Source organism: Nerophis lumbriciformis, linkage group LG18 (genome assembly GCF_033978685.3).
Source record: "Nerophis lumbriciformis linkage group LG18, RoL_Nlum_v2.1, whole genome shotgun sequence".
Lineage (NCBI taxonomy): Eukaryota > Metazoa > Chordata > Actinopteri > Syngnathiformes > Syngnathidae > Nerophis > Nerophis lumbriciformis.
The window spans coordinates 43,178,509-43,205,000 of record NC_084565.2 but is presented as its reverse complement, the minus strand read 5'-3'; the positions used below and the strand labels follow the sequence as shown (position 1 = coordinate 43,205,000).

At 37.5% G+C, this 26,492-nt stretch overlaps 1 protein-coding gene across 1 annotated transcript in view; it reads right to left on the bottom strand.

Annotated features, from left to right (window-relative positions):
• The window catches only part of ptprfa (protein tyrosine phosphatase receptor type Fa), a 429,990-nt gene that overhangs the window by 17,443 nt on the left and 386,055 nt on the right, over positions 1-26,492 (bottom strand). Inside the window, exons 22-27 of the mRNA XM_061978426.1 lie at positions 16,873-16,996; positions 16,624-16,799; positions 15,491-15,610; positions 5,289-5,443; positions 313-598; positions 76-254 (exon numbers count right to left, since the gene is read on the bottom strand). Of these exons, the coding sequence (XP_061834410.1) occupies positions 76-254; positions 313-598; positions 5,289-5,443; positions 15,491-15,610; positions 16,624-16,799; positions 16,873-16,996 (1,040 nt within the window). The remainder of the gene's footprint in view (positions 1-75; positions 255-312; positions 599-5,288; positions 5,444-15,490; positions 15,611-16,623; positions 16,800-16,872; positions 16,997-26,492) is intronic.

Sequence of the window (26,492 nt, the reverse complement as noted above, 5' to 3'; positions counted from 1 at the left end):
GGTTGTGCCCGCAAACCGCGCATCTCTAGCCCACGCTCATTAGAGGCGCACCTCTCCTCCTACGGGCACACTCGCCTGTAGCCGTCGACGAAGCTGGCGTTGACGTAGTCCGAGCCCTCCACGCCTCTGATCGGCTGCAGGCAGACCCGGCTGGACTCGAAAGGCATGATGTTCACCAGGCGGTTCTTGAACTTGTTGCACGGCAGGTTGGCACTGATGAATCTGGAGGTATGTGCTTTGGAGTTGGCCAACTTCTGCACGGGGACAAGCGTTTAGCGGGCGCTGAAGACGTTTCGACGGCGCGGCACTTACCTTGAACTCCAGCTCCATGGCGGTGACGGCCTCTCCGGGCGGAACCTGGCTCAGTTTCTGGATGTGGACGTACAGGTTGCGGGCGGGGACCTCGGTGAGGCCGCACGTCGCCGCCTCCAGCAGGGCCTCGTGGATGAAGACGTACTGGTCCTCCGTCTGCACCATGTAGTTCCTCTGGGCCCGCATGCACGTCACGTGGCCGTAGATGTCCACCGACTTCTCGTGTTTCATCCTCTCCAGCATGGCGTCGATGACGATGAAGCAGCCCGTGCGGCCCACGCCGGCGCTAAAGCGAGGAGACGTGGCGACGTGATGAGTTTTACAGTGTGACCATGCCCTGTGTTATGGTTCCCTATTGATTTCACTTAGATTTATGTCATAATCTCATTCTAGTATCTAGAATCGAACGACTCCGGTCTTATTGTCACGACTTGATCTTGGGAGTTTGCTTTTCCAGGATGCAACGGAAAGTTGGCACGGGCGAGACGGGAATTAAGGTACATGATTTATTATTATCAACAAAAAAAAAAGAATAAATGAAAGCGCGCACAGTGGCGGAGAACAAACTAAGACTATAAACATGGAACCAAAACTTACTTTGACAAGGGACATGAAGCAGGATCTTAGAGGAATGGACAGAGCATAAATGTGGTGTGGTCGTCAGGACGAACAACAGAAAATGAATGAACTTAAATGCTATGGACATGATTAGTGAAAGCAGGTGCGTGACTCAAAACTTGAAACAGGTGCGTGACGTGACAGGTGAAAACTAATGGTTGCTATGGTGACCAGACAAGGGAGTGAAAAGACAGAAACTAAACAAAACATGACTTAAAACAAAACATGATAATACAGACATGACACTTATGAACATTTACACTTCACCCAAAGACAATGGGCATATATACAAACCCCGTTTCCATATGAGTTGGGAAATTTTGTTAGATCTAAATATAAACGGAATACAATGATTTGCAAATCCTTTTCAACCCATATTTGTCATGTCTGTGTAATCATGTTTTTGTCTTAGTCATGTTTTGTTTAGTTTCTGGCTTTTCACTCCCTTGTCTTGTTTGCATGATTACCCATTAGTTTCACCTGTTCCACGTTTGGACTCATTGTGCACTCTTGTTTGTCACCATAGCAACCATTAGTTTTCACCTGTCACGTCACGACACCTGTTTCACGTTTTGAGTCACGCACCTGCTTTCACTAATCATGTCCATAGTATTTAAGTTCATTCATTTTCTGTTGTTCGTCCTGACGACATCCCCGCATTCTTACCCCTGTCACACTCTATGTACCTCTGCGCACTTCATGTGACTAGTGACTCAAAGTGTCATGTCTGTGTAATCATGTTTGGTTTTAAGTCATGTTTTGTTTAGTTTCTACTGTATACTATTAGCTATCTATTAGTTATATACTTTATATTATTAGCTATTAGTTAGCTGCTGTGCATTAGCTAGCTATTAGTTAACATTAACTACAATATACTATTAGCGAGCCACTAGTTAACTACTGTATATTCATTAGCTAGCCATTAGTTAGCTACTGTACATTAGCTAGCTACTGTATATTATTAGCCAGCAATTAGTTATCTACTTTATATTAATTAGCTATTAGTTAGCTACTGTGCATTAGCTAGCTATTAGTTAACATTAACTACGGTATACTATTAGCAAACTATTAGTTAGCTACTGTATATTCATTAGCTAGCCATTAGTTAGCTACTGTGCATTAGCTAGCTATTAGTTACCATTAACTACTGTATATTATTAGCCAGCTATTAGTTATCTACTTAATATTAATTAGCTATTAGTTAGCTACTGTGCATTAGCTAGCTATTAGTTAACATTAACTACGGTATACTATTAGCAAACTATTAGTTAGCTACTGTATATTCATTAGCTATCCATTAGTTAGCTACTGTACATTAGCTAGCTATGAGTTACTATTAGTTAACATTAACTACGGTATACTATTCTCAAACTATTAGTTAGCTACTGTATATTCATTAGCTAGCCATTAGTTAGCTACTGTACATTAGCTAGCTGTTAGTTACCATTAACTACTGTATATTATTAGCCAGCTATTAGTTATCTACTTTGTATTAATTAGCTATTAGTTAGCTACTGTGCACTAGCTAGCTATTAGTTAACATTAACTGCGCACTTCATGTGACTAGTGACTCAAAGTGTCATGTCTGTGTAATCATGTTTGGTTTTAAGTCATGTTTTGTTTAGTTTCTACTGTATACTATTAGCTATCTATTAGTTATATACTTTATATTATTAGCTATTAGTTAGCTGCTGTGCATTAGCTAGCTATTAGTTAACATTAACTACAATATACTATTAGCGAGCCACTAGTTAACTACTGTATATTCATTAGCTAGCCATTAGTTAGCTACTGTACATTAGCTAGCTACTGTATATTATTAGCCAGCAATTAGTTATCTACTTTATATTAATTAGCTATTAGTTAGCTACTGTGCATTAGCTAGCTATTAGTTAACATTAACTACGGTATACTATTAGCAAACTATTAGTTAGCTACTGTATATTCATTAGCTAGCCATTAGTTAGCTACTGTGCATTAGCTAGCTATTAGTTACCATTAACTACTGTATATTATTAGCCAGCTATTAGTTATCTACTTAATATTAATTAGCTATTAGTTAGCTACTGTGCATTAGCTAGCTATTAGTTAACATTAACTACGGTATACTATTAGCAAACTATTAGTTAGCTACTGTATATTCATTAGCTATCCATTAGTTAGCTACTGTACATTAGCTAGCTATGAGTTACCATTAACTACTGTATAATATTAACTAGCCATTAGTTATCTACTTTATATTATTAGCTATTAGTTAGCTGCTGTGCATTAGCTAGCTATTAGTTAACATTAACTACAATATACTATTAGCGAGCCACTAGTTAGCTACTGTATATTCATTAGCTATCCATTAGTTAGCTACTGTACATTAGCTAGCTACTGTATATTATTAGCCAGCTATTAGTTATCTACTTTATATTAATTAGCTATTAGTTAGCGACTGTGCATTAGCTAGCTATTAGTTAACATTAACTACGGTATACTATTAGCAAACTATTAGTTAGCTACTGTATATTCATTAGCTAGCCATTAGTTAGCTACTGTACATTAGCTAGCTATTAGTTACCATTAGCTACTGTATATTATTAGCCAGCAATTAGTTATCTACTTTATATTAATTAGCTATTAGTTAGCTACTGTGCATTAGCTGGCTATTAGTTAACATTAACTACGGTATACTATTAGCAAACTATTAGTTAGCTACTGTATATTCATTAGCTAGCCATTAGTTAGCTACTGTGCATTAGCTAGCTATTAGTTAACATTAGCTACTGTATATTATTAGCCAGCAATTAGTTATCTACTTTATATTAATTAGCTATTAGTTAGCTAATGTGCATTAGCTAGCTATTAGTTAGCTAATGTGCATTAGCTAGCTATTAGTTAACATTAACTACGGTATACTATTCTCAAACTATTAGTTAGCTACTGTATATTCATTAGCTAGCCATTAGTTAGCTACTGTACATTAGCTAGCTGTTAGTTACCATTAACTACTGTATATTATTAGCCAGCTATTAGTTATCTACTTTGTATTAATTAGCTATTAGTTAGCTACTGTGCACTAGCTAGCTATTAGTTAACATTAACTACGGTATAATATTAGCAAGCTATTAGTTAGCTACTGTATATTCATTAGCTAGCCATTAGTTAGCTACTGTACATTAGCTAGCTACTGTATATTATTAGCCAGCAATTAGTTATCTACTTTATATTAATTAGCTATTAGTTAGCTACTGTGCATTAGCTAGCTATTAGTTAACATTAACTACGGTATACTATTAGCAAACTATTAGTTAGCTACTGTATATTCATTAGCTAGCCATTAGTTAGCTACTGTGCATTAGCTAGCTATTAGTTAACATTAACTACGGTATACTATTAGCAAACTATTAGTTAGCTACTGTATATTCATTAGCTAGCCATTAGTTAGCTACTGTACATTAGCTAGCTATTAGTTACCATTAACTACTGTATATTATTAGCCAGCTATTAGTTATCTACTTTATATTAATTAGCTATTAGTTAGCTACTGTGCATTAGCTAGCTATTAGTTAACATTAACTAGGGTATAATATTAGCAAGCTATTAGTTAGCTACTGTATATTCATTAGTTAGCCACTGTACATTAGCAAGCTATTAGTTACCATTAACTACTGTATATTAGCTAGCTATTAGTTATCTACATTATATTCATTAGCTACTGTGCATTAGCTAGCTATTAGTTAACATTAAGTACGGTATACAATTAACGAGCTATTAGTTAGCTACTGTATATTCATTAACTATCAATTAGTTAGCTACTGTGCATTAGCTGGCTATTAGTTAACATTAACTACTGTATATTATTAGCAAGTTATTAGTTAGCTACTGTTTTTAATTAGTTCACTATTAGTTTGATACTGCACATTATTAGCAAGCTATGAGTTAACTAATATATCTTCATAGTAGTCAACCACTCTATATTATTACCAATGTACCAGTTAACTACTTTATATTATAGCTAGCTATTAGTTAGTTACTGTACATTATAAGCAAGCTATTAGTTGACAACTGTAGCTATTAGTTGGTTAATGTATAATAATAATAATATATTTTATTTGTAAAAATCACTTTACATTGAGTAAACAACCTCAAAGTGCTACAGTGTATTAAAAAATAAAAAATAATTAAAAATTAAAAAATGTTTATAAAAAGAATAAAAAAAATAAAATTAAAAATTAAAAAATTAAAATAAATAATATATATGATAAATAACAAATACATAAATATAATATAAATATAAAGTATATTATTAGCTAGTAACTAGTTGGCTAATGTACATGATTGCAAGCTCTTAGTTTGCTACTGTTTATCACCTGCAGTGGACCACCATGGGGCCCGCATCTTGGGGGTTGCAGGCGTTGACCCTGCGAAGAAAGGCCAGCGTCGGGGTGGGGTACTCAGGCACTCCGTGGTCGGGCCAGGCCATGAACTGGAACTGTCGGACCTCTCTCCTCTCACTGGAGCCATTCTGACAAGGGAGGTATGGAAACCATTAGATTGGATGCAATTACAGTAATGTGGTACATTCATGTACATTTGGTGTATTGAACGCTATATGACATATACATTCTGTAAATACAATACACTAAAAAACATTCAGTACATTGACTATGATTGAAATACAGTAGATTACAGGTGCACTTAATATCAGGCAAATACAGTATATTAATTATGATGAAATGTAACGTTAAATATGATGTAAATAAAGTACATTAAACATGACAAATGTGGTACATTAGAGTCACTATACAACAAATAAGAAGTAAATATGGCACTGTAGATTAAATATGATATGCTGTACACTCTTAGAAATAAAAGTGCTAAGTAGAACCATATATGGTTCTTCGGCTCGTCCTCATAGGAGAACCCTTTTTGGCTCCAGGTAGAACCTTTTTATAAAGGTTCCACCTGGAACCCTTTTGGAGGGTTCTACCTAGAACTGTGTGTGCAAGGTTCCACCCAGAACCCCCCATGAGAGGTTCTACAAAGAACCCACGCAGGGAGTTCCACTAAGAACCCTTTCGTATTTCAAGGGTTTCATCTAGAACCCACACAGGGAGTTCCACTAAGAACCCTTTTGTATTTCAAGACTTTCATCTAGAACCCACGCAGGGAGTTCCACTAAGAACCCTTTCGTATTTCAAGGGTTTCATCTAGTACCCACACAGGGAGTTCCACTAAGAACCCTTTTGTATTTCAAGACTTTCATCTAGAACCCACGCAGGGAGTTCCACTAAGAACCCTTTCGTATTTCAAGGGTTTCATCTAGAACCAACACAGGGAGTTCCACTAAGAACCCTTTTGTTTGTCAAGGGTTTCATCTAGAACCTATGCAGGGAGTTCCACTAAGAACCCTTTCATGTTTCAAGGGTTTCATCTAGAACCAACACAGGGAGTTCCACTAAGAACCCTTTCGTTTGTCAAGGGTTTCATCTAGAACCTATGCAGGGAGTTCCACTAAGAACCCTTTCGTATTTCAAGGGTTTCATCTAGAACCCACACAGGGAGTTCCACTAAGAACCCTTTCGTTTGTCAAGGGTTTCATCTAGAACCTATGCAGGGAGTTCCACTGAGAACCCTTTCGTATTTCAAGGGTTTCATCTAGAACCCACACAGGGAGTTCCACTAAGAACCCTTTTGTATTTCAAGACTTTCATCTAGAACCCACGCAGGGAGTTCCACTAAGAACCCTTTTGTATTTCAAGACTTTCATCTAGAACCCACGCAGGGAGTTCCACTAAGAACCCTTTCGTATTTGAAGGGTTTCATCTAGAACCCACGCAGGGAGTTCCACTAAGAACCCTTTCGTATTTCAAGGGTTTCATCTAGAACCAACATAGGGAGTTCCACTAAGAACCCTTTCGTTTGTCAAGGGTTTCATCTAGAACCTATGCAGGGAGTTCCACTAAGAACCCTTTCGTATTTGAAGGGTTTCATCTAGAACCCACACAGGGAGTTCCACTAAGAACCCTTTCGTATTTCAAGGGTTTCATCTAGAACCCACACAGGGAGTTCCACTAAGAACCCTTTCGTTTGTCAAGGGTTTCATCTAGAACCTATGCAGGGAGTTCCACTAAGAACCCTTTCGTATTTCAAGGGTTTTATCTAGAACCCACACAGGGAGTTCCACTAACAACCCTTTCGTTTGTCAAGGGTTTCATCTAGAACCCATGCAGGGAGTTCCACTAAGAACCCTTTCGTATTTCAAGGGTTTCATCTAGAACCAACACAGGGAGTTCCACTAAGAACCCTTTTGTTTGTCAAGGGTTTCATCTAGAACCTATGCAGGGAGTTCCACTAAGAACCCTTTCGTATTTGAAGGGTTTCATCTAGAACCCACACAGGGAGTTCCACTAAGAACCCTTTCGTATTTCAAGGGTTTCATCTAGAACCCACACAGGGAGTTCCACTAAGAACCCTTTCGTTTGTCAAGGGTTTCATCTAGAACCTATGCAGGGAGTTCCACTAAGAACCCTTTCGTATTTCAAGGGTTTTATCTAGTACCCACACAGGGAGTTCCACTAACAACCCTTTCGTTTGTCAAGGGTTTCATCTAGAACCCATGCAGGGAGTTCCACTAAGAACCCTTTCGTATTTCAAGGGTTTCATCTAGAACCAACACAGGGAGTTCCACTAAGAACCCTTTCGTTTGTCAAGGGTTTCATCTAGAACCTATGCAGGGAGTTCCACTAAGAACCCTTTCGTATTTGAAGGGTTTCATCTAGAACCCACACAGGGAGTTCCACTAAGAACCCTTTCGTATTTCAAGACTTTCATCTAGAACCCACGCAGGGAGTTCCACTAAGAACCCTTTTGTATTTCAAGACTTTCATCTAGAACCCACGCAGGGAGTTCCACTAAGAACCCTTTCGTATTTCAAGGGTTTCATCTAGAACCCACACAGGGAGTTCCACTAAGAACCCTTTCGTATTTCAAGGGTTTCATCTAGAACCCACACAGGGAGTTCCACTAAGAACCCTTTCGTTTGTCAAGGGTTTCATCTAGAACCCACGCAGGGAGTTCCACTAAGAACCCTTTTGTATTTCAAGACTTTCATCTAGAACCCACGCAGGGAGTTCCACTAAGAACCCTTTTGTATTTCAAGACTTTCATCTAGAACCCACGCAGGGAGTTCCACTAAGAACCCTTTCGTATTTGAAGGGTTTCATCTAGAACCCACGCAGGGAGTTCCACTAAGAACCCTTTCGTATTTCAAGGGTTTCATCTAGAACCAACACAGGGAGTTCCACTAAGAACCCTTTCGTTTGTCAAGGGTTTCATCTAGAACCTATGCAGGGAGTTCCACTAAGAACCCTTTCGTATTTGAAGGGTTTCATCTAGAACCCACACAGGGAGTTCCACTGAGAACCCTTTCGTATTTGAAGGGTTTCATCTAGAACCCACGCAGGGAGTTCCACTAAGAACCCTTTCGTATTTCAAGGGTTTCATCTAGAACCCACACAGGGAGTTCCACTAAGAACCCTTTCGTATTTCAAGGCTTTCATCTAGAACCCACACAGGGAGTTCCACTAAGAACCCTTTCGTTTGTCAAGGGTTTAATCTAGAACCTATGCAGGGAGTTCCACTAAGAACCCTTTTGTATTTCAAGACTTTCATCTAGAACCCACGCAGGGAGTTCCACTAAGAACCCTTTTGTATTTCAAGACTTTCATCTAGAACCCACGCAGGGAGTTCCACTAAGAACCCTTTCGTATTTCAAGGGTTTTATCTAGAACCCACACAGGGAGTTCCACTAAGAACCCTTTCGTTTGTCAAGGGTTTCATCTAGAACCCACACAGGGAGTTCCACAAAGAACTCTTTCATGTTTCAAGGGTTTCATCTAGACCTGACACAGGGGGTTCTAAAAACATCCCTTTTCAAAGGTTTTCACCGATAACCGTCTTGTCTTCTGAGGGTTCTATAAAGAACCATATTGTATTCTACAGATTCATATTATATTGTGGTCATTTATCATGTTGACATTGAACAAACATTTTAATGAGAAAAACATTTATTTAAAGATAGGCACCATTATTGGCAAATGTTATCAGGAAGTATGTCCCTGGTGACACAGGATCTTACCCATGCTTTCAACAATCCCTGAAGAACTCTTTCTTCCAAAAACGGTTCTCTGGATCAAAAATAGTTCTTACTGGAACCCTTAGTGTTAGTGAGAACCCTTTTAAAACCAATTATTCAGAAAAGGGGTTTTAAAGGGTTCTCTGGATCAAAATGGTTCTTACTGGAACCATTAGCGTTACCAAGAACCCTTGAAAAACCCTTTCTTCGGGAAAGGGGTTTTCAGAAGCAAATGGTTCCAGTTAGAACCTCAGCCCCTGTAGAAGAACCCTTATTTCTAAGAGTGTACATATTGTACATTAGATGCACTGTACATTAAATATTCAAATATGGTATCTTAAAAGTACATTAAATAAGGTACATTACAGGTTACCTTAATACGATGTAAATATCGTAAATTAGAGGTACATGAACTATGATGTGAATATGGTACATTAGAGGTACTGTACATTAAATATGATGTTGGTACGTCAATATTACATATTGTACATGAGATTATTGTACATTGTAAATATGATGGATTAAAAGTACACTAAATAGGATGTAAATATGATGTAAATATGGTACATGACAGTCACCGGTACATTACGTATCATCAAATCTAAATATGGTACAGACATTAAATATGATATATATATATTGTACATTAGATGTACTGCACATTCTGTCATGTCTGTGTGATCATGTTTTGGTCATGTTCGTTTTGGGTTTTGGACTTTTTGTGCACTTTTGTTTTGTCACCATAGCAACCATTAGTTTTCACCTGTCACGTCACGCACCTGTTTCACGTTTTGAGTCACGCACCTGCTTTCACTAATCATGTCCATAGTATTTAAGTTCATTCATTTTCTGTTGTTCGTCCTGACGACCCTCACACCACATTTATGCTCTGTCCATGCCTGATTCTTCTTTTCACGTCCATCGTTCACGCTGCTCCTTTTTTTTTGTCCATGCCAAGTAAGTTTTCTTTATTCAAGCCATAGTTTGCAAGTTTTGTTTAATTGTTCAGTTTCTGCCAATGTGCAAGTTTTGTGTTTATAGTCTAGTTTTGTTTCTCCGCCACTGTGCGCGCTTTTCGTTTATTCCCTTTTTTTTTGATAATAATAAATCATGTACCTTCATTCCCGTCTCGCACGAGCCAACTTTCCGTTGCATCCTGGAAAAGCACACACCCCGGACCCAGTCTTGACACATTCAATATGATGTGACTATAGTATATTACAGATAAATTACAAGTAAACCAAATATGACGTACACATAGTGAGTTAGAGGTACATTAAATATTGTACATTACATTAAATATGATATACTGTACACATTGTACATTCGATGCACTGTACATTAAATATGATGTAAACATGGTAGCTTAAAAGTAAATTAAATATGGTACACTACAGGTTACCTTAATATGATGTAAACATAGTAAATTAGAGGTACATTAACTATGGTTATTACACTAAATATGGTACATAAATTAAATATAATATACATATTGTACATGAGATGTACTGCACATTAAATATGATGTGACCATAGTATATTAGAGTTACATTACAGGTAAACTATTTATGACCTGTTTTCTGTCGGTAATTAGCACTATATATGTTGAGCACGTACTTTGTGGACGCCGTCCGCTTCAGCATTCTTTGTTAGTGCTTTTGCTGTGTTCCAGCATTCCGTTTTGTTTTCGTCATTGTCTGTTCAGTCAGAGTTAATAATCAAATATCTGATTTTTGATACTTTTCTAAATAAAGGGAACCACAAAAAATGGCATTATTGTCTTTAATTTAACAACAAATGTTAGTGTACATGAAACATATGTTTATTATTGTCATTTAGTCCTTAAATAAAATAGTGAACATACTAGACAACTTGTCTTTTAGTAGTAAAGTAAACAAACAAAGACTCCTAATTAGTCTATGCAGTAACATATTGTGTCATTTATACACCTATTATTTTGTACACTTTATGAAGGACAAACTGTAAAAAATGATTAGCAATCTACTTGTTCATTTACTGTTAATATCTGCTGACTAGCGCTTATATAGCAGCTCCCACTCCCTTCACTCTGTTGCAAGTTTTGTTGGTTCTATGTAACTTGCTTATGTGTGCTATAGTGTTGTCCCGTTACCAAAATGATTTTGATACTTTTCCATACTTTTCTAAATAAAGCGGGACCACCAAAATTTGGCTTTATTTTAACAAAAAATCTTAGGGTAAATGAAACATATGTTTATTATTGTAATTTAGTCCTTAAATAAAATAGTGAACATACTAGACAACTTGTCTTTTAGTAGTAAAGTAAACAAACAAAGACTCCTAATTAGTCGTATGCAGTAACATATTGTGTCATTTATACACCTATTATGTTGTACACATTATGAAGGACAAACTGTAAAAAATGATTATCAATCTACTTGTTCATTTACTGTTAATATCTGCTGACTAGCGCTTATATAGCAGCTCCCACTCCCTTCACTCTGTTGCAAGTTTTGTTGGTTCTATGTAACTTGCTTATGTGTGCTATAGTGTTGTCCCGTTACCAAAATGATTTTGATACTTTTCCATACTTTTCTAAATAAAGCGGGACCACCAAAATTTGGTTTTATTTTAACAAAAAATCTTAGGGTACATGAAACATATGTTTATTATTGTAATTTAGTCCTTAAATAAAATAGTGAACATACGAGACAACTTGTCTTTTAGTAGTAAAGTAAACAAACAAAGACTCCTAATTAGTCGTATGCAGTAACATATTGTGTCATTTATACACCTATTATTTTCTACACATTATGAGGGACAAACTGTAAAAAATGATTATCAATCTACTTGTTCATTTACTGTTAATATCTGCTGACTAGCGCTTATATAGCAGCTCCCACTCCCTTCACTCTGTTGCAAGTTTTGTTGGTTCTATGTAACTTGCTTATGTGTGCTATAGTGTTGTCCCGTTACCAAAATGATTTTGATACTTTTCCATACTTTTCTAAATAAAGCGGGACCACCAAAATTTGGCTTTATTTTAACAAAAAATCTTAGGGTACATGAAACATATGTTTATTATTGTCATTTAGTCCTTAAATAAAATAGTGAACATACTAGACAACTTGTCTTTTAGTAGTAAAGTAAACAAACAAAGACTCCTAATTAGTCTATGCAGTAACATATTGTGTCATTCATACACCTATTATTTTGTACACATTATGAGGGACAAACTGTAAAAATTGATTATTAATCTACTTGTTCATTTACTGTTAATATCTGCTGACTAGCGCTTATATAGCAGCGCCCACTCCCTTCACTCTGTTGCAAGTTTTGTTGGTTCTATGTAACTTGCTTATGTGTGCTATAGTGTTGTCCCGTTACCAAAATGATTTTGATACTTTTCCATACTTTTCTAAATAAAGCGGGACCACCAAAATTTGGCTTTATTTTAACAAAAAATCTTAGTGTACATGAAACATATGTTTATTATTGTAATTTAGTCCTTAAATAAAATAGTGAACATACTAGACAACTTGTCTTTTAGTAGTAAAGTAAACAAACAAAGACTCCTAATTAGTCGTATGCAGTAACATATTGTGTCATTTATACACCTATTATGTTGTACACATTATGAAGGACAAACTGTAAAAATGGATTATCAATCTACTTGTTCATTTACTGTTAATATCTGCTGACTAGCGCTTATATAGCAGCTCCCACTCCCTTCACTCTGTTGCAAGTTTTGTTGGTTCTATGTAACTTGCTTATGTGTGCTATAGTGTTGTCCCGTTACCAAAATGATTTTGATACTTTTCCATACTTTTCTAAATAAAGCGGGACCACCAAAATTTGGCTTTATTTTAACAAAAAAATCTTAGGGTAAATGAAACATATGTTTATTATTGTAATTTAGTCCTTAAATAAAATAGTGAACATACTAGACAACTTGTCTTTTAGTAGTAAAGTAAACAAACAAAGACTCCTAATTAGTCGTATGCAGTAACATATTGTGTCATTTATACACCTATTATTTTGTACACTTTATGAGGGACAAACTGTAAAAATGGATTATTAATCTACTTGTTCATTTACTGTTAATATCTGCTGACTAGCGCTTATATAGCAGCTCCCACTCCCTTCACTCTGTTGCAAGTTTTGTTGGTTCTATGTAACTTGCTTATGTGTGCTATAGTGTTGTCCCGTTACCAAAATGATTTTGATACTTTTCCATACTTTTCTAAATAAAGCGGGACCACCAAAATTTGGCTTTATTTTAACAAAAAATCTTAGGGTACATGAAACATATGTTTATTATTGTCATTTAGTCCTTAAATAAAATAGTGAACATACTAGACAACTTGTCTTTTAGTAGTAAAGTAAACAAACAAAGACTCCTAATTAGTCGTATGCAGTAACATATTGTGTCATTTGTACACCTATTATTTTCTACACATTATGAGGGACAAACTGTAAAAATTGATTATCAATCTACTTGTTCATTTACTGTTAATATCTGCTGACTAGCGCTTACATAGCAGCTCCCACTCCCTTCACTCTGTTGCAAGTTTTGTTGGTTCTATGTAACTTGCTTATGTGTGCTATAGTGTTGTCCCGTTACCAAAATGATTTTGATACTTTTCCATACTTTTCTAAATAAAGCGGGACCACCAAAATTTGGCTTTATTTTAACAAAAAAATCTTAGGGTACATGAAACATATGTTTATTATTGTCATTTAGTCCTTAAATAAAATAGTGAACATACTAGACAACTTGTCTTTTAGTAGTAAGTAAACAAACAAAGACTCCTAATTAGTCTATGCAGTAACATATTGTGTCATTCATACACCTATTATTTTCTACACATTATGAGGGACAAACTGTAGAAATTGATTATTAATCTACTTGTTCATTTACTGTTAATATCTGCTGACTAGCGCTTATATAGCAGCTCCCACTCCCTTCACTCTGTTGCAAGTTTTGTTGGTTCTATGTAACTTGCTTATGTGTGCTATAGTGTTGTCCCGTTACCAAAATGATTTTGATACTTTTCCATACTTTTCTAAATAAAGCGGGACCACCAAAATTTGGCTTTATTTTAACAAAAAATCTTAGGGTACATGAAACATATGTTTATTATTGTCATTTAGTCCTTAAATAAAATAGTGAACATACTAGACAACTTGTCTTTTAGTAGTAAAGTAAACAAACAAAGACTCCTAATTAGTCGTATGCAGTAACATATTGTGTCATTTGTACACCTATTATTTTCTACACATTATGAGGGACAAACTGTAAAAATTGATTATCAATCTACTTGTTCATTTACTGTTAATATCTGCTGACTAGCGCTTATATAGCAGCTCCCACTCCCTTCACTCTGTTGCAAGTTTTGTTGGTTCTATGTAACTTGCTTATGTGTGCTATAGTGTTGTCCCGTTACCAAAATGATTTTGATACTTTTCCATACTTTTCTAAATAAAGCGGGACCACCAAAATTTGGCTTTATTTTAACAAAAAATCTTAGGGTACATGAAACATATGTTTATTATTGTAATTTAGTCCTTAAATAAAATAGTGAACATACTAGACAACTTGTCTTTTAGTAGTACGTAAACAAACAAAGACTCCTAATTAGTCGTATGTAGTAACATATTGTGTCATTTATACACCTATTATTTTCTACACATTATGAGGGACAAACTGTAAAAAATGGATTATTAATCTACTTGTTCATTTACTGTTAATATCTGCTTATTTTTTTGTTTTAACATGTTCTATCTACACTTCTGTTAAAATGTAATAATCACTCATTCTTCTCTTCTTTGATACTTTACATTAGTTTTGGATGATACCACTAATTTGGGTATCGATCCGATACCAAGTAGTTACAGGATCATACAATGGTCATAATTTAAGTCCTCACGCATTTCCTGAGTTTATAGACATAGTATGATTTTTTTAAGACAGGAAAAAAGGATTTTTGATTCTCAAAAATATCGATGTAATCATAGTAGTATCGACTAGATACGTTCCTGTACTTGGTATCATTACAGTGGATGTCAGGTGTAGATCCACCCATGGCATTTGTTTACATTGTGACGGCGGTGAGCTATTGTATCCTCCTACGGTGTGTAGTGAAGCATGTTTAGCTATTCCTCGTCCTCCAGTGATAATGATACTTGTAAGAAACGTACTTTAGTTGTTGCCATGGAGACAAGGATGAGTGATTTAGAAGTAGCTAAAACACTGTGGATGGATGTTGCCCAACATGCTCCTCTGCTCGTAAAACCAGCAATGTCACGACGCGCCGTCTTGCCCGTTAAAACCGGTACTTTTTAGAGGCAGTATAGTACCGAATAGGATTAATTAGTATCGCGGTACTATACTAGTACCGGTATACCGTACAACCCTACTAACTACACACACACACACACCAAAGGAGGGCATACCTTGTATAGGGCGAAGGTGCGCACGCTGTAGGTGGCTAACTCCACAGTGTCCAACATGGTGACCTGGATCATCCCGTAGGTCTCGGTGCCACGACTGGGCCAGTACTGGTCACACTTCACCTGGAGGAACACCGCAAGCAGAGCAGCCTTCAATCAATCAATCAATGTTTATTTATATAGCCCTAAATCAGTCCAGTCCATAGTGGATCTAACATAATAGTGTGAGAGTCCAGTCCATAGTGGATTTAACATAATAGTGTGAGAGTCCAGTCCATAGTGGATCTAACATAATAGTGTGAGAGTCCAGTCCATAGTGGATCTAACATAATAGTGAGAGTCCAGTCCATAGTGGATCTAACATAATAGTGTGAGAGTCCAGTCCATAGTGGATCTAACATAATAGTGTGAGAGTCCAGTCCATAGTGGATCTAACATAATAGTGTGAAAGTCCAGTCCATAGTGGATCTAACATAATAGTGTGAGAGTCCAGTCCATAGTGGATCTAACATAATAGTGTGAGAGTCCAGTCCATAGTTGATCTAACATAATAGTGTGAGAGTCCAGTCCATAGTGGATGTAACATAATAGTGAGAGTCCAGTCCATAGTGGAGCTAACATAATAGTGTGAGAGTCCAGTCCATAGTGGATCTAACATAATAGTGAGAGTCCAGTCCATAGTGGATCTAACATAATAGTGAGAGTCCAGTCCATAGTGGATCTAACATAATAGTGTGAGAGTCCAGTCCATGGTGGATCTAACATAATAGTGTGAGAGTCCAGTCCATAGTGGATCTAACATAATAGTGTGAGAGTCCAGTCCATAGTGGATCTAACATAATAGTGAGAGTCCAGTCCATAGTGGATCTAGTTAATAGTGTGAGAGTCCAGTCCATAGTGGATCTAACATAATAGTGTGAGAGCCCAGTCCATAGTGGATCTAACATAATAGTGAGAGTCCAGTCCATTGTAGATCTAACATAATAGTGAGAGTCCAGTCCATAGTGGATCTAACATAATAGTGTGAGAGTCCAGTCCATAGTGGTGCCAGCAGGAGACCATCTCGAGCGGAGACGGGTCAGCAGCACAGAGATGCATCTTTGAGTCAACGACTTTCATCATCATGTTCCTCTCACCCGGGACTTCTCCTCCAGGCGTGTCATCATGACCACGGTGCAGGTGCGCTGCTCCCAGACCAGCCTCCAGAAGTCACTCAGCGTCTCGGGCAGCGGGCCCTGCGTGGCAATGTAGGCGTTCTGCTTCCTGTAGCCGTCCACGTAGTTGGCGTTGACGTAGTCGCTGCCGGGGACTCCTGGCAGTGAATAAAAAACCAAATTAACCCGCGTGCGATGGAAGGCGGGCGGCGACGGTTCGGCGCCACTGACCGTCCACGGGAGTGAGGAGGACTCTGGAGTGGTCGTAGGCGATGACGTTGGCATAGCGGTTCTTTGGCTTGTTGATCTCCATGTTGGAGTGCTCCCACGTGAACTGCTGCCCGGGGTCGATAGACTGAAGGGTGAGACGTAGGTCAAAGCGACTGTGACCTCCACCAAGCACAAACGTTATTGTTTGACGGAGGTTTATTTGTGAGCGGGATTGTTTCATTCTATAGAAGGTTTGTGTTAGAATAATTGTTTCGAAGTTATCACAAAAGAAACGTTGTGTTGCATTGTGTTCCTGATAAGAAGATGAATGCTGTCTTTCGAGGCCTAACAAGAGGAAGAAGGCTCGTGAAACGCCACTGTGATTTCAACACGGACAGATGGCAGGATCTGCTCAACTTCCAGAGGAACTCTCTTTGAAGTGTTAAACGAACTCTCTTTGAAGTCAACGCTATTTACGACCCGCTGCCCTTTTAAAGTTAAAGTTAAAGTTAAAGTACCAATGATTGTCACACACACACTAGGTGTGGCGAAATTATTCTCTGCATTTGACCCATCACCCTTGATCACCCCCTGGGAGGTGAGGGGAGCAGTGGGCAGCAGCGGTGGCTGCGCCCGGGAATCATTTTGGTGATTTAACCCCCAATTCCAACCCTTGATGCTGAGTGCCAAGCAGGGAGGTAATGGGTCCCATTTTTATAGTCTTTGGTATGACTCGGCCGGGATTTGAACTCCCAACCTACCGATCTCAGGACGGACACTCTAACCACTAGGCCACTGAGTAGGTGGCCTAGCAACTGTGGTCAGGAGACGGGAGGGGGTTATCCATTGTCCTCCAACACCTGCCCCAGCTGGATCCAGGAAGAGCCCAAGCCCGAGAAATCCTCTTCTTGGACTTCAATGAGACCGGAAAACAATGACTGTTTTACATACTTCCTATTTCTAATGAGACATGTGTTGGTGCGTGAACATTGAACATCTAATAAAAGAGGAGACGAAAACCTTCTTGGTCAGAGCGTGGTGCAGGACTGTACAGAGAGTGCAGTGGCCATGTCTCTCCTCAATATTGAGTCCAAATTGAATTCTGTCTCTGTTTCGATTCCTTGCCTTTTGTCTTGTTTAATAGATGTCCTCAGTGTTTGAACGTGACAATACTGTTCTAACCCAAGGACTTCAAAGCAGAGAGAAGGCAGAATCTGCCCAATTTCCAGACGACCTCCTTTTGAACCTCCTTTTTTAACTATTTTACAAACTCTTTTTGAACTGACCTTTTCTGTGAACTGCTTGCGACCTTTGTCCTTTGGAAGCAGCTGTGGCCATGTGGTCAGGGGAGGGTCCAAAATAAAAGAAGGAGGCGTGCAATCTTTTGGCAGAACGTAATGACACTGTTTTAACTAAATAATAATAATATAATAATAAATAATAAATATAAATAATATAAAAATATAAATATATATAAATATAATAAAAATAATAATAATAATAATAATAATATAAATATATAAATATAAATATAAATTAATAATAAATCATTGAACTTTACTACTCCCTGGTGTCTGTTGCCGTCATCTCCCTTAGTCAAACGAAACAAAACCCCGCCCCTCCAACCCCGCCCACCTCAACCTCCTCATGCTCTCTCAGGGAGAGCATGTCCCAAATTCCCAGCTGCTGTTTTGAGGCATGTTAAAAAAAAATAATGCACTTTGTGACTTCAATAATAAATATGGCAGTGCCATGTTGGCATTTTTTTCCCATAACTTGAGTTGATTTATTTTGGAAAACCTTGTTACATTGTTTAATGCAACAAAATTAGGCATAATAATGTGTTAATTCCACGACTGTATATATCGGTATTGGTTGATATCGGTAATTAAGAGTTGAACAATATCGGAATATTGGATATCGGCAAAAAAGCCATTATTGGACATCCCTAATTATGGTTTGACGGAGGTTAATTTGTGTTTCCTGCTAGAGAAGGTCTCACATGTTTTCGACTCTAAAAGTCTTATTTATCCACTTGAGGCTCCTCCCACAGTAAAAAAAAAAAGAAGCTAAAACTCCACAATTCCAAAACCTCCATTTTGGTTTATCTGCTCCGAAATTCCCCACTTTAAATGCAAATGAGCTTCCTTTGTGGTACACCCAAGAAGCCCTAAGCTCCCGGCAGCTAGATGTTATTTGTGGAAAGCAGGAAGATAATTTATGCACAGTTGGTGGATCCCCTTCCTTCTTTTAAAGACGGTGTGAGCTGTTCAGGAATGAAGTTAGAAAGTAGATTTTGTTGCGTGCAAAGACCAAACATGCTGCCTTATGTTCAGACAACTTCAAGCACGGGCGTCCAATCAAATCCATCAAGGGAGCTGCATATTATGTAACGGAGGCCAGCTAGTGAGGCCTAGCTACCAGGATGATAGCCCGTCGCTTTTAGCTCGGTAGTCAGCACACTCGCCTCTCAAGCCCCGTAAAAACACAAAACAAAAAAATGTGTAATATTGTTTTTCCATTTACAGTAATACACCGTAAAAACAACGACCGTAGATTGTACAGTAAAACAGTGGTACTGTTTTCACATTTAAATTTACAGTATACATTGTAAAAAACATTGTACATTGTATGGTAACATTTCGGCAGCTAAACTTTTCTCTAAATTCTACATATTTTTCTTACACTGTACGTAAAAATATATAACAACAAATAGTTGTTTAATGAAGCAACTGCCATGTGACACCCCTGTTATAGAGAATGTCTCATTTGCACCCCTGGTGGTGACATCTATCAAAATGAGGGTGGTCCCAAAAAAGGAGGGATTTTTCACATTGACTGTGTGTCGCTTTTAAAAGTGCTCCCCCTCTGGTCAACATATGAAATAACAAGTGTGTGTAAGAAATTGAAATGCGCTCCCTTTGGCCTAAATTTATTAAATAAAAATAAAAAAATGAAATAAATAAATACAAATAATATATATATATATATATACAGGTAAAAGCCAGTAAATTAGAATATTTTGAAAAACTTGATTTATTTCAGTAATTGCATTCAAAAGGTGTAACTTGTACATTATATTTATTCATTGCACACAGACTGATGCATTCAAATGTTTATTTCATTTAATTTTGATGATTTGAAGTGGCAACAAATGAAAATCCAAAATTCCGTGTGTCACAAAATTAGAATATTACTTAAGGCTAATACAAAAAAGGGATTTTTAGAAATGTTGGCCAACTGAAAAGTATGAAAATGAAAAATATGAGCATGTACAATACTCAATACTTGGTTGGAGCTCCTTTTGCCTCAATTACTGCGTTAATGCGGCGTGGCATGGAGTCGATGAGTTTCTGGCACTGCTCAGGTGTTATGAGAGCCCAGGTTGCTCTGATAGTGGCCTTCAACTCTTCTGCGTTTTTGGGTCTGGCATTCTGCATCTTCCTTTTCACAATACCCCACAGATTTTCTATGGGGCTAAGGTCAGGGGAGTTGGCGGGCCAATTTAGAACAGAAATACCATGGTCCGTAAACCAGGCACGGGTAGATTTTGCGCTGTGTGCAGGCGCCAAGTCCTGTTGGAACTTGAAATCTCCATCTCCATAGAGCAGGTCAGCAGCAGGAAGCATGAAGTGCTCTAAAACTTGCTGGTAGACGGCTGCGTTGACCCTGGATCTCAGGAAACAGAGTGGACCGACACCAGCAGATGACATGGCACCCCAAACCATCACTGATGGTGGAAACTTTACACTAGACTTCAGGCAACGTGGATCCTGTGCCTCTCCTGTCTTCCTCCAGACTCTGGGACCTCGATTTCCAAAGGAAATGCAAAATTTGCTTTCGTCAGAAAACATGACTTTGGACCACTCAGCAGCAGTCCAGCTGGTGTCGGTCCACTCTGTTTCCTGAGATCCAGGGTCAACGCAGCCGTCTACCAGCAAGTTTTAGAGCACTTCATGCTTCCTGCTGCTGACCTGCTCTATGGAGATGGAGATTTCAAGTTCCAACAGGACTTGGCGCCTGCACACAGCGCAAAATCTACCCGTGCCTGGTTTACGGACCATGGTATTTCTGTTCTAAATTGGCCCGCCAACTCCCCTGACCTTAGCCCCATAGAAAATCTGTGGGGTATTGTGAAAAGGAAGATGCAGAATGGCAGACCCAAAAACGCAGAAGAGTTGAAGGCCACTATCAGAGCAACCTGGGCTCTCATAACACCTGAGCAGTGCCAGAAACTCATCGACTCCATGCCACGCCGCATTAACGCAGTAATTGAGGCAAAAGGAGCTCCAACCAAGTATTGAGTATTGTACATGCTCATATTTTTCATTTTCATACTTTTCAGTTGGCCAACATTTCTAAAAATCCCTTTTTTGTATTAGCCTTAAGTAATATTCTAATTTGGTGACACACGGAATTTTGGATTTTCATTTGTTGCCACTTCAAATCATCAAAATTAAATGAAATAAACATTTGAATGCATCAGTCTGTGTGCAATGAATAAATATAATGTACAAGTTACACCTTTTGAATGCAATTACTGAAATAAATCAAATTTTTCAAAATATTCTAATTTACTGGCTTTTACCTGTATACATACATACATACATATATGTATAAAGAGACATACTGTAATAACGAAGTAAATAATGAAGATTAAAAAACAATTACAAACAAAAAAAAATCCCCCCAAAAATAATTAATTAAAAGCTTACCTTTTTTATATGTGCATAGTATGTATATATTATTAATGTTGTAAATACACTTCTTTATATTTCTAGAAAGGCTGGTCCTAAAGAGGGAGGCATTTTTCGGAGGTCTCAATAAGGTGGCAAATACAAGAATGTGTGTGTGTGTGTGTGTTCTTGTATTCTACCCTTCTTGAGACATGAAGGAAAAGTATCTTCCATATGAGGAGGTGTGAACAAGTGATGACATAAATCAATAACATTGCATCTAATAGACAATGTCTCATTTGTGGTGACATCTATCAAAATGAGGGTGGTCCCAAAAAGGAGGGATTTTTTAAAATTGACTGTGTGTCGCTTTTAAAAGTGCTCCCCCTCTGGTCAACATATGAAATAACAAGTGTGTGTAAAAAATTCGAAGTGCTCCCCCTTGGTCAACATATGAAATAACAAGTGTGTGTAAGAAATTGAAATGCGCCCCCTTTGGCCAAAAATTATAAAATAAATAAAATAAATATGTAATAACTTTAATTAAATAATGAAGATTAAAAACCAATTACAAACAAAAAATAAAAAATTTACTAAAAGCTTACCTTTTGTATATGTGCATAGTATGTATATATTATTAATGTTGTAAATACACTTCTTTATATATCTAGAAAGGCTGGTCCTAAAGAGGTAGGCATTTTTCGGAGGTCTCAATAAGGTGGCAAATACAAGAATGTGTGTGTGTGTGTGTGTGTTCTTGTATTCTACCCTTCTTGAGACATGAAGGAAAAGTATCTTCCATATGAGGAGGTGTGAACAAGTGATGACATAAATCAATAACATTGCATCTAATAGACAATGTCTCATTTGTGGTGACATATATCAAAATGAGGGTGGTCCCAAAAAGGAGGGATTTTTTAAAATTGACTGTGTGTAGCTTTAAAAAAAGCTCCCCCTCTGGTCGACATATGAAATAACAAGTGTGTGTAAGAAATTGAAATGCGCCCCCTTTGGCCAAAAATTATTAAAAAAATAAAATAAATATATATATAGAGGCATACTGTAATAACTTGAAGTAAATAATGAAGATTAAAAACCAATTACAAACAAAAAATAAAAAATTTACTTAAAGCTTACCTTTTGTATATGTGCATAGTATGTATATATTATTAATGTTGTAAATACACTTCTTTATATATCTAGAAAGGCTGGTCCTAAAGAGGTAGGCATTTTTCGGAGGTCTCAATAAGGTGGCAAATACAAGAATGTGTGTGTGTGTGTGTGTGTGTGTGTGTGTGTTCTTGTATTCTACCCTTCTTGAGACATGAAGGAAAAGTATCTTCCATATGAGGAGGTGTGAACAAGTGATGACATAAATCAATAACATTGCATCTAATAGACAATGTCTCATTTGTGGTGACATCTATCAAAATGAGGGTGGTCCCAAAAAGGAGGGATTTTTCACATTGACTGTGTGTCGCTTTTAAAAGTGCTCCCCCTCTGGTCAACATATGAAATAACAAGTGTGTGTAAGAAATTGAAATGCGCCCCTTTTGGCCAAAAAGTATTAAAAAAAATAAAATAAATATGTATATAGAGGCATACTGTAATAACTTGAAGTAAATAATGAAGATTAAAAACCAATTACAAACAAAAAATAAAAAAATTACTAAAAGCTTACCTTTTGTATATGTGCATAGTATGTATATATTATTAATGTTGTAAATACACATCTTTATATTTCTAGAAAGGCTGGTCCTAAAGAGGGAGGCATTTTTCTCAGGTCTCAATAAGGTGGGAAATACAAGAATGTGTGTGTGTGTGTGTTCTTGTATTCTACCCTTCTTGAGACATGAAGGAAAAGTATCTTCCATATGAGGAGGTGTGAACAAGTGATGACATAAACCAATAACGTTGCATCTAATAGACAATGTCTCATTTGTGGTGACATCTATCAAAATGAGGGTGGTCCCAAAAAGGAGGGATTTTTTAAAATTGACTGTGTGTCGCTTTTAAAAGTGCTCTCCCTCTGGTCAACATATGAAATAACAAGTGTGTGTAAGAAATTGAAATGTGCCCCCTTTGGCCAAAAATTATTTAAAAATAAATAAATAAATATGTATATAGAGACATACTGTAATAACTTGAAGTAAATAATGAATATTAAAAACCAATTACAAACAAAAAATAAAAAATGTACTTAAAGCTTACCTTTTTTATATGTGCATAGTATATATATATATTATTAATGTTGTAAATACACATCTTTATATATCTAGAAAGGCTGGTCCTAAAGAGGGAGGCATTTTTCGGAGGTCTCAATAAGGTCGCAAATACAAGAATGTGTGTGTGTGTGTGTTCTTGTATTCTACCCTTCTTGAGACACAAAGAAGGAAAAGTATCTTCCATATGAGGAGGTGTGAACAAGTGATGACATAAATCAATAACGTTGCATCTAATAGACAATGTCTCATTTGTGGTGACATCCATCAAAATGAGGGTGGTCCCAAAAAGGAGGGATTTTTTAAAATTGACTGTGTGTCGCTTTAAAAAGAGCTCCCCCTCTGGTCGACATATGAAATAACAAGTGTGTGTAAAAAATTGAAATGCGCCCCCTTTGGCCAAAAATTATTTAAAAAAATAAAATAAATATGTATATAGAGACATACTGTAATAACTTGAAGTAAATAATGAAGATTAAAAACCAATTACAAACAAAAAATAAAAATGTTACTAAAAGCTTACCTTTTGTACGTATATGTGCATAGTATGTATTAGAGATGCGCGGATAGGCAATTATTTCATCCGCAACCGCATCACAAAAGTCGTCAACCATCCGCCATCCACCCGAACTAACATTTAATCAAAACCGCACCCGCCCGTTGTTATATATCTAATATAGACGATGCAAGGCATTAGTGAGGTTATAAAGCTTTTGCCTGTTAAAGAAAGGAGACTGATCCAATGCAGCAGAGACATGCAATGCGTGCCACGCTGTCACGGCCCAGACGCACACCAGTGCGCAATCATCTGGGAGCCGCGCTGAGCGCACCTCCAAGCGCGCAGCTGCGTTTCTATCTTGTTTTAACATCCTGTGGCACTCTTCTGGGATCACGGCGGACGAAACTGCTCATGCTCAGGGTGTTTGTGGAGGTTCGGGGTTTTGCACAAATGTGATGCACCATGTTAGATGTCCCGGTTTTGTGACTGTCGTAGACATAAACAGCGTCGCAGCTCTTGCAAATCATGTAGCCAGCATTACTATCATCCTGATTTGCAACCTCATAAAAACGAGTCCACGCTGAACTTTTCTGGCCTTTTTTTCCCTGGTCTTTAGTATTCCCTTTTTTATCCCTTTTTTAGTTTGTCGCGTACCACGTTTGCTGCCGGCGTTGCCATCTCTTTTTTTTTTCTTCTTCTGTTGTGGCATATGCTGCAGGTGCCTGCTCGTTTTTCGTATGTGGGTAACAACATTTAATTAAAGCTGCATTGGTCGGGCCCGCGTATTTGGCAGGTGCTAGTCCTAAGTGTCCCAATACTTTTGTCTACTTTTAGTCTGAAGTGTCCCAAGACTTTTGTCTAGTGTACCTACCTTGTCTGCATTGTGTGGGCACGTTGGTGCTTCCTGCTTTTAAGCAGCCATCTTAAAAAAACAGCAGCGCAGCAGCATCAGCGCAGCGGGTCTTTGAAGGGTCATAAAATCAAAACCGGAGCAGTTATAAAAAAAAGCGCTTCTGTCATTGTAATCACAAGGGTTCAATCTCTCTCCTGTGTTAGTTTGAAGGCGAAACGACAAACGCGCTCAGAGGAGTTCGTTTTTGAAGGAAGGTGACCGGTTTTTACAAAAAATTTGTTTTGAAGGGGGAATAGCAAACTTCCTGTTGATTTTTGCTGGGGGATGTCAATTTATGAAATGTAGGTCTAAGTGAGACCTACATAGAGGTTTTAGTTTCATGTCTTCCCAGTGGGAGTTACAGGCAGTTTTGTCATTTTTTTCTTCCGAGGAGCAGTTTTTTCTTGGTTTTATTCAAAAATTGCTCTAGAGCTCAATTTTGAGATTTGGGGGTAGGTTTTTTTTTTTAGATCGCAATGTTTGCCAGTCCAGTTTGGTGAGTTTTGAAGCATGTTAAGGGGGTCAAAATACAGCTCAAAGAGGCAAAAGTGACTGTTTTTAGTACTTTTTTGTCTTGAAGGGGGAATTGCCAACTTCCTGTTGATTTTAGCCCGAGGATGTACAATTATGAGAACTAGGTCTAAATCAGACCTACATAGAGGTTTTTGTTTCATGTCTCTCCGACCTTCCTAGTGGGAGTTACAGGCAGTCTAGTTTTTTTTTCTTCCTAGGGGGCGCTAGAGCGCAATTTTGATTTTTGCGGGTTTTTTTTTTATTTCAACCGCCCGACCCGCGGATAATCCGCGGACTCCACGGTTGTGTCCGCGGATACACATCTTTATATATCTAGAAAGGCTGGTCCTAAAGAGGGAGGCATTTTTCGGATGTCTTAAGAAGGTAACAAGAATGTGTGTGTGTGTGTGTGTGTGTGTGTGTGTGTGTGTGTGTGTGTGTGTGTGTGTGTGTGTGTGTGTGTGTGTGTGTTGATGGTGGTGAAATCATATTGAGGGTGGTCCCAAAAAAGGAGGGATTTTTCAAATTCACTGTGTGTCGCTTTTAAAAGTGCTCCCCCTCTGGTCAACATATGAAATAACAAGTGTGTGTAAGAAATTGAAATGCGCCCCCTTTGGCCAAAATGAATAAAACAAATAAATATATATGTATATAGAGACATACAGTAATAACTTGAAGTAAATAATGAAGATTAAAAACCAATTACAAACAAAAAATTCCAAAAAAAATAAAAATTAACTAAAAGTTTAGCTTTTTTATATTTACATAGTATGTATATATTATTAATGTTGTAAATACACTTCTTTATATATCTAGAAAGGCTGGTCCTAAAGAGGTAG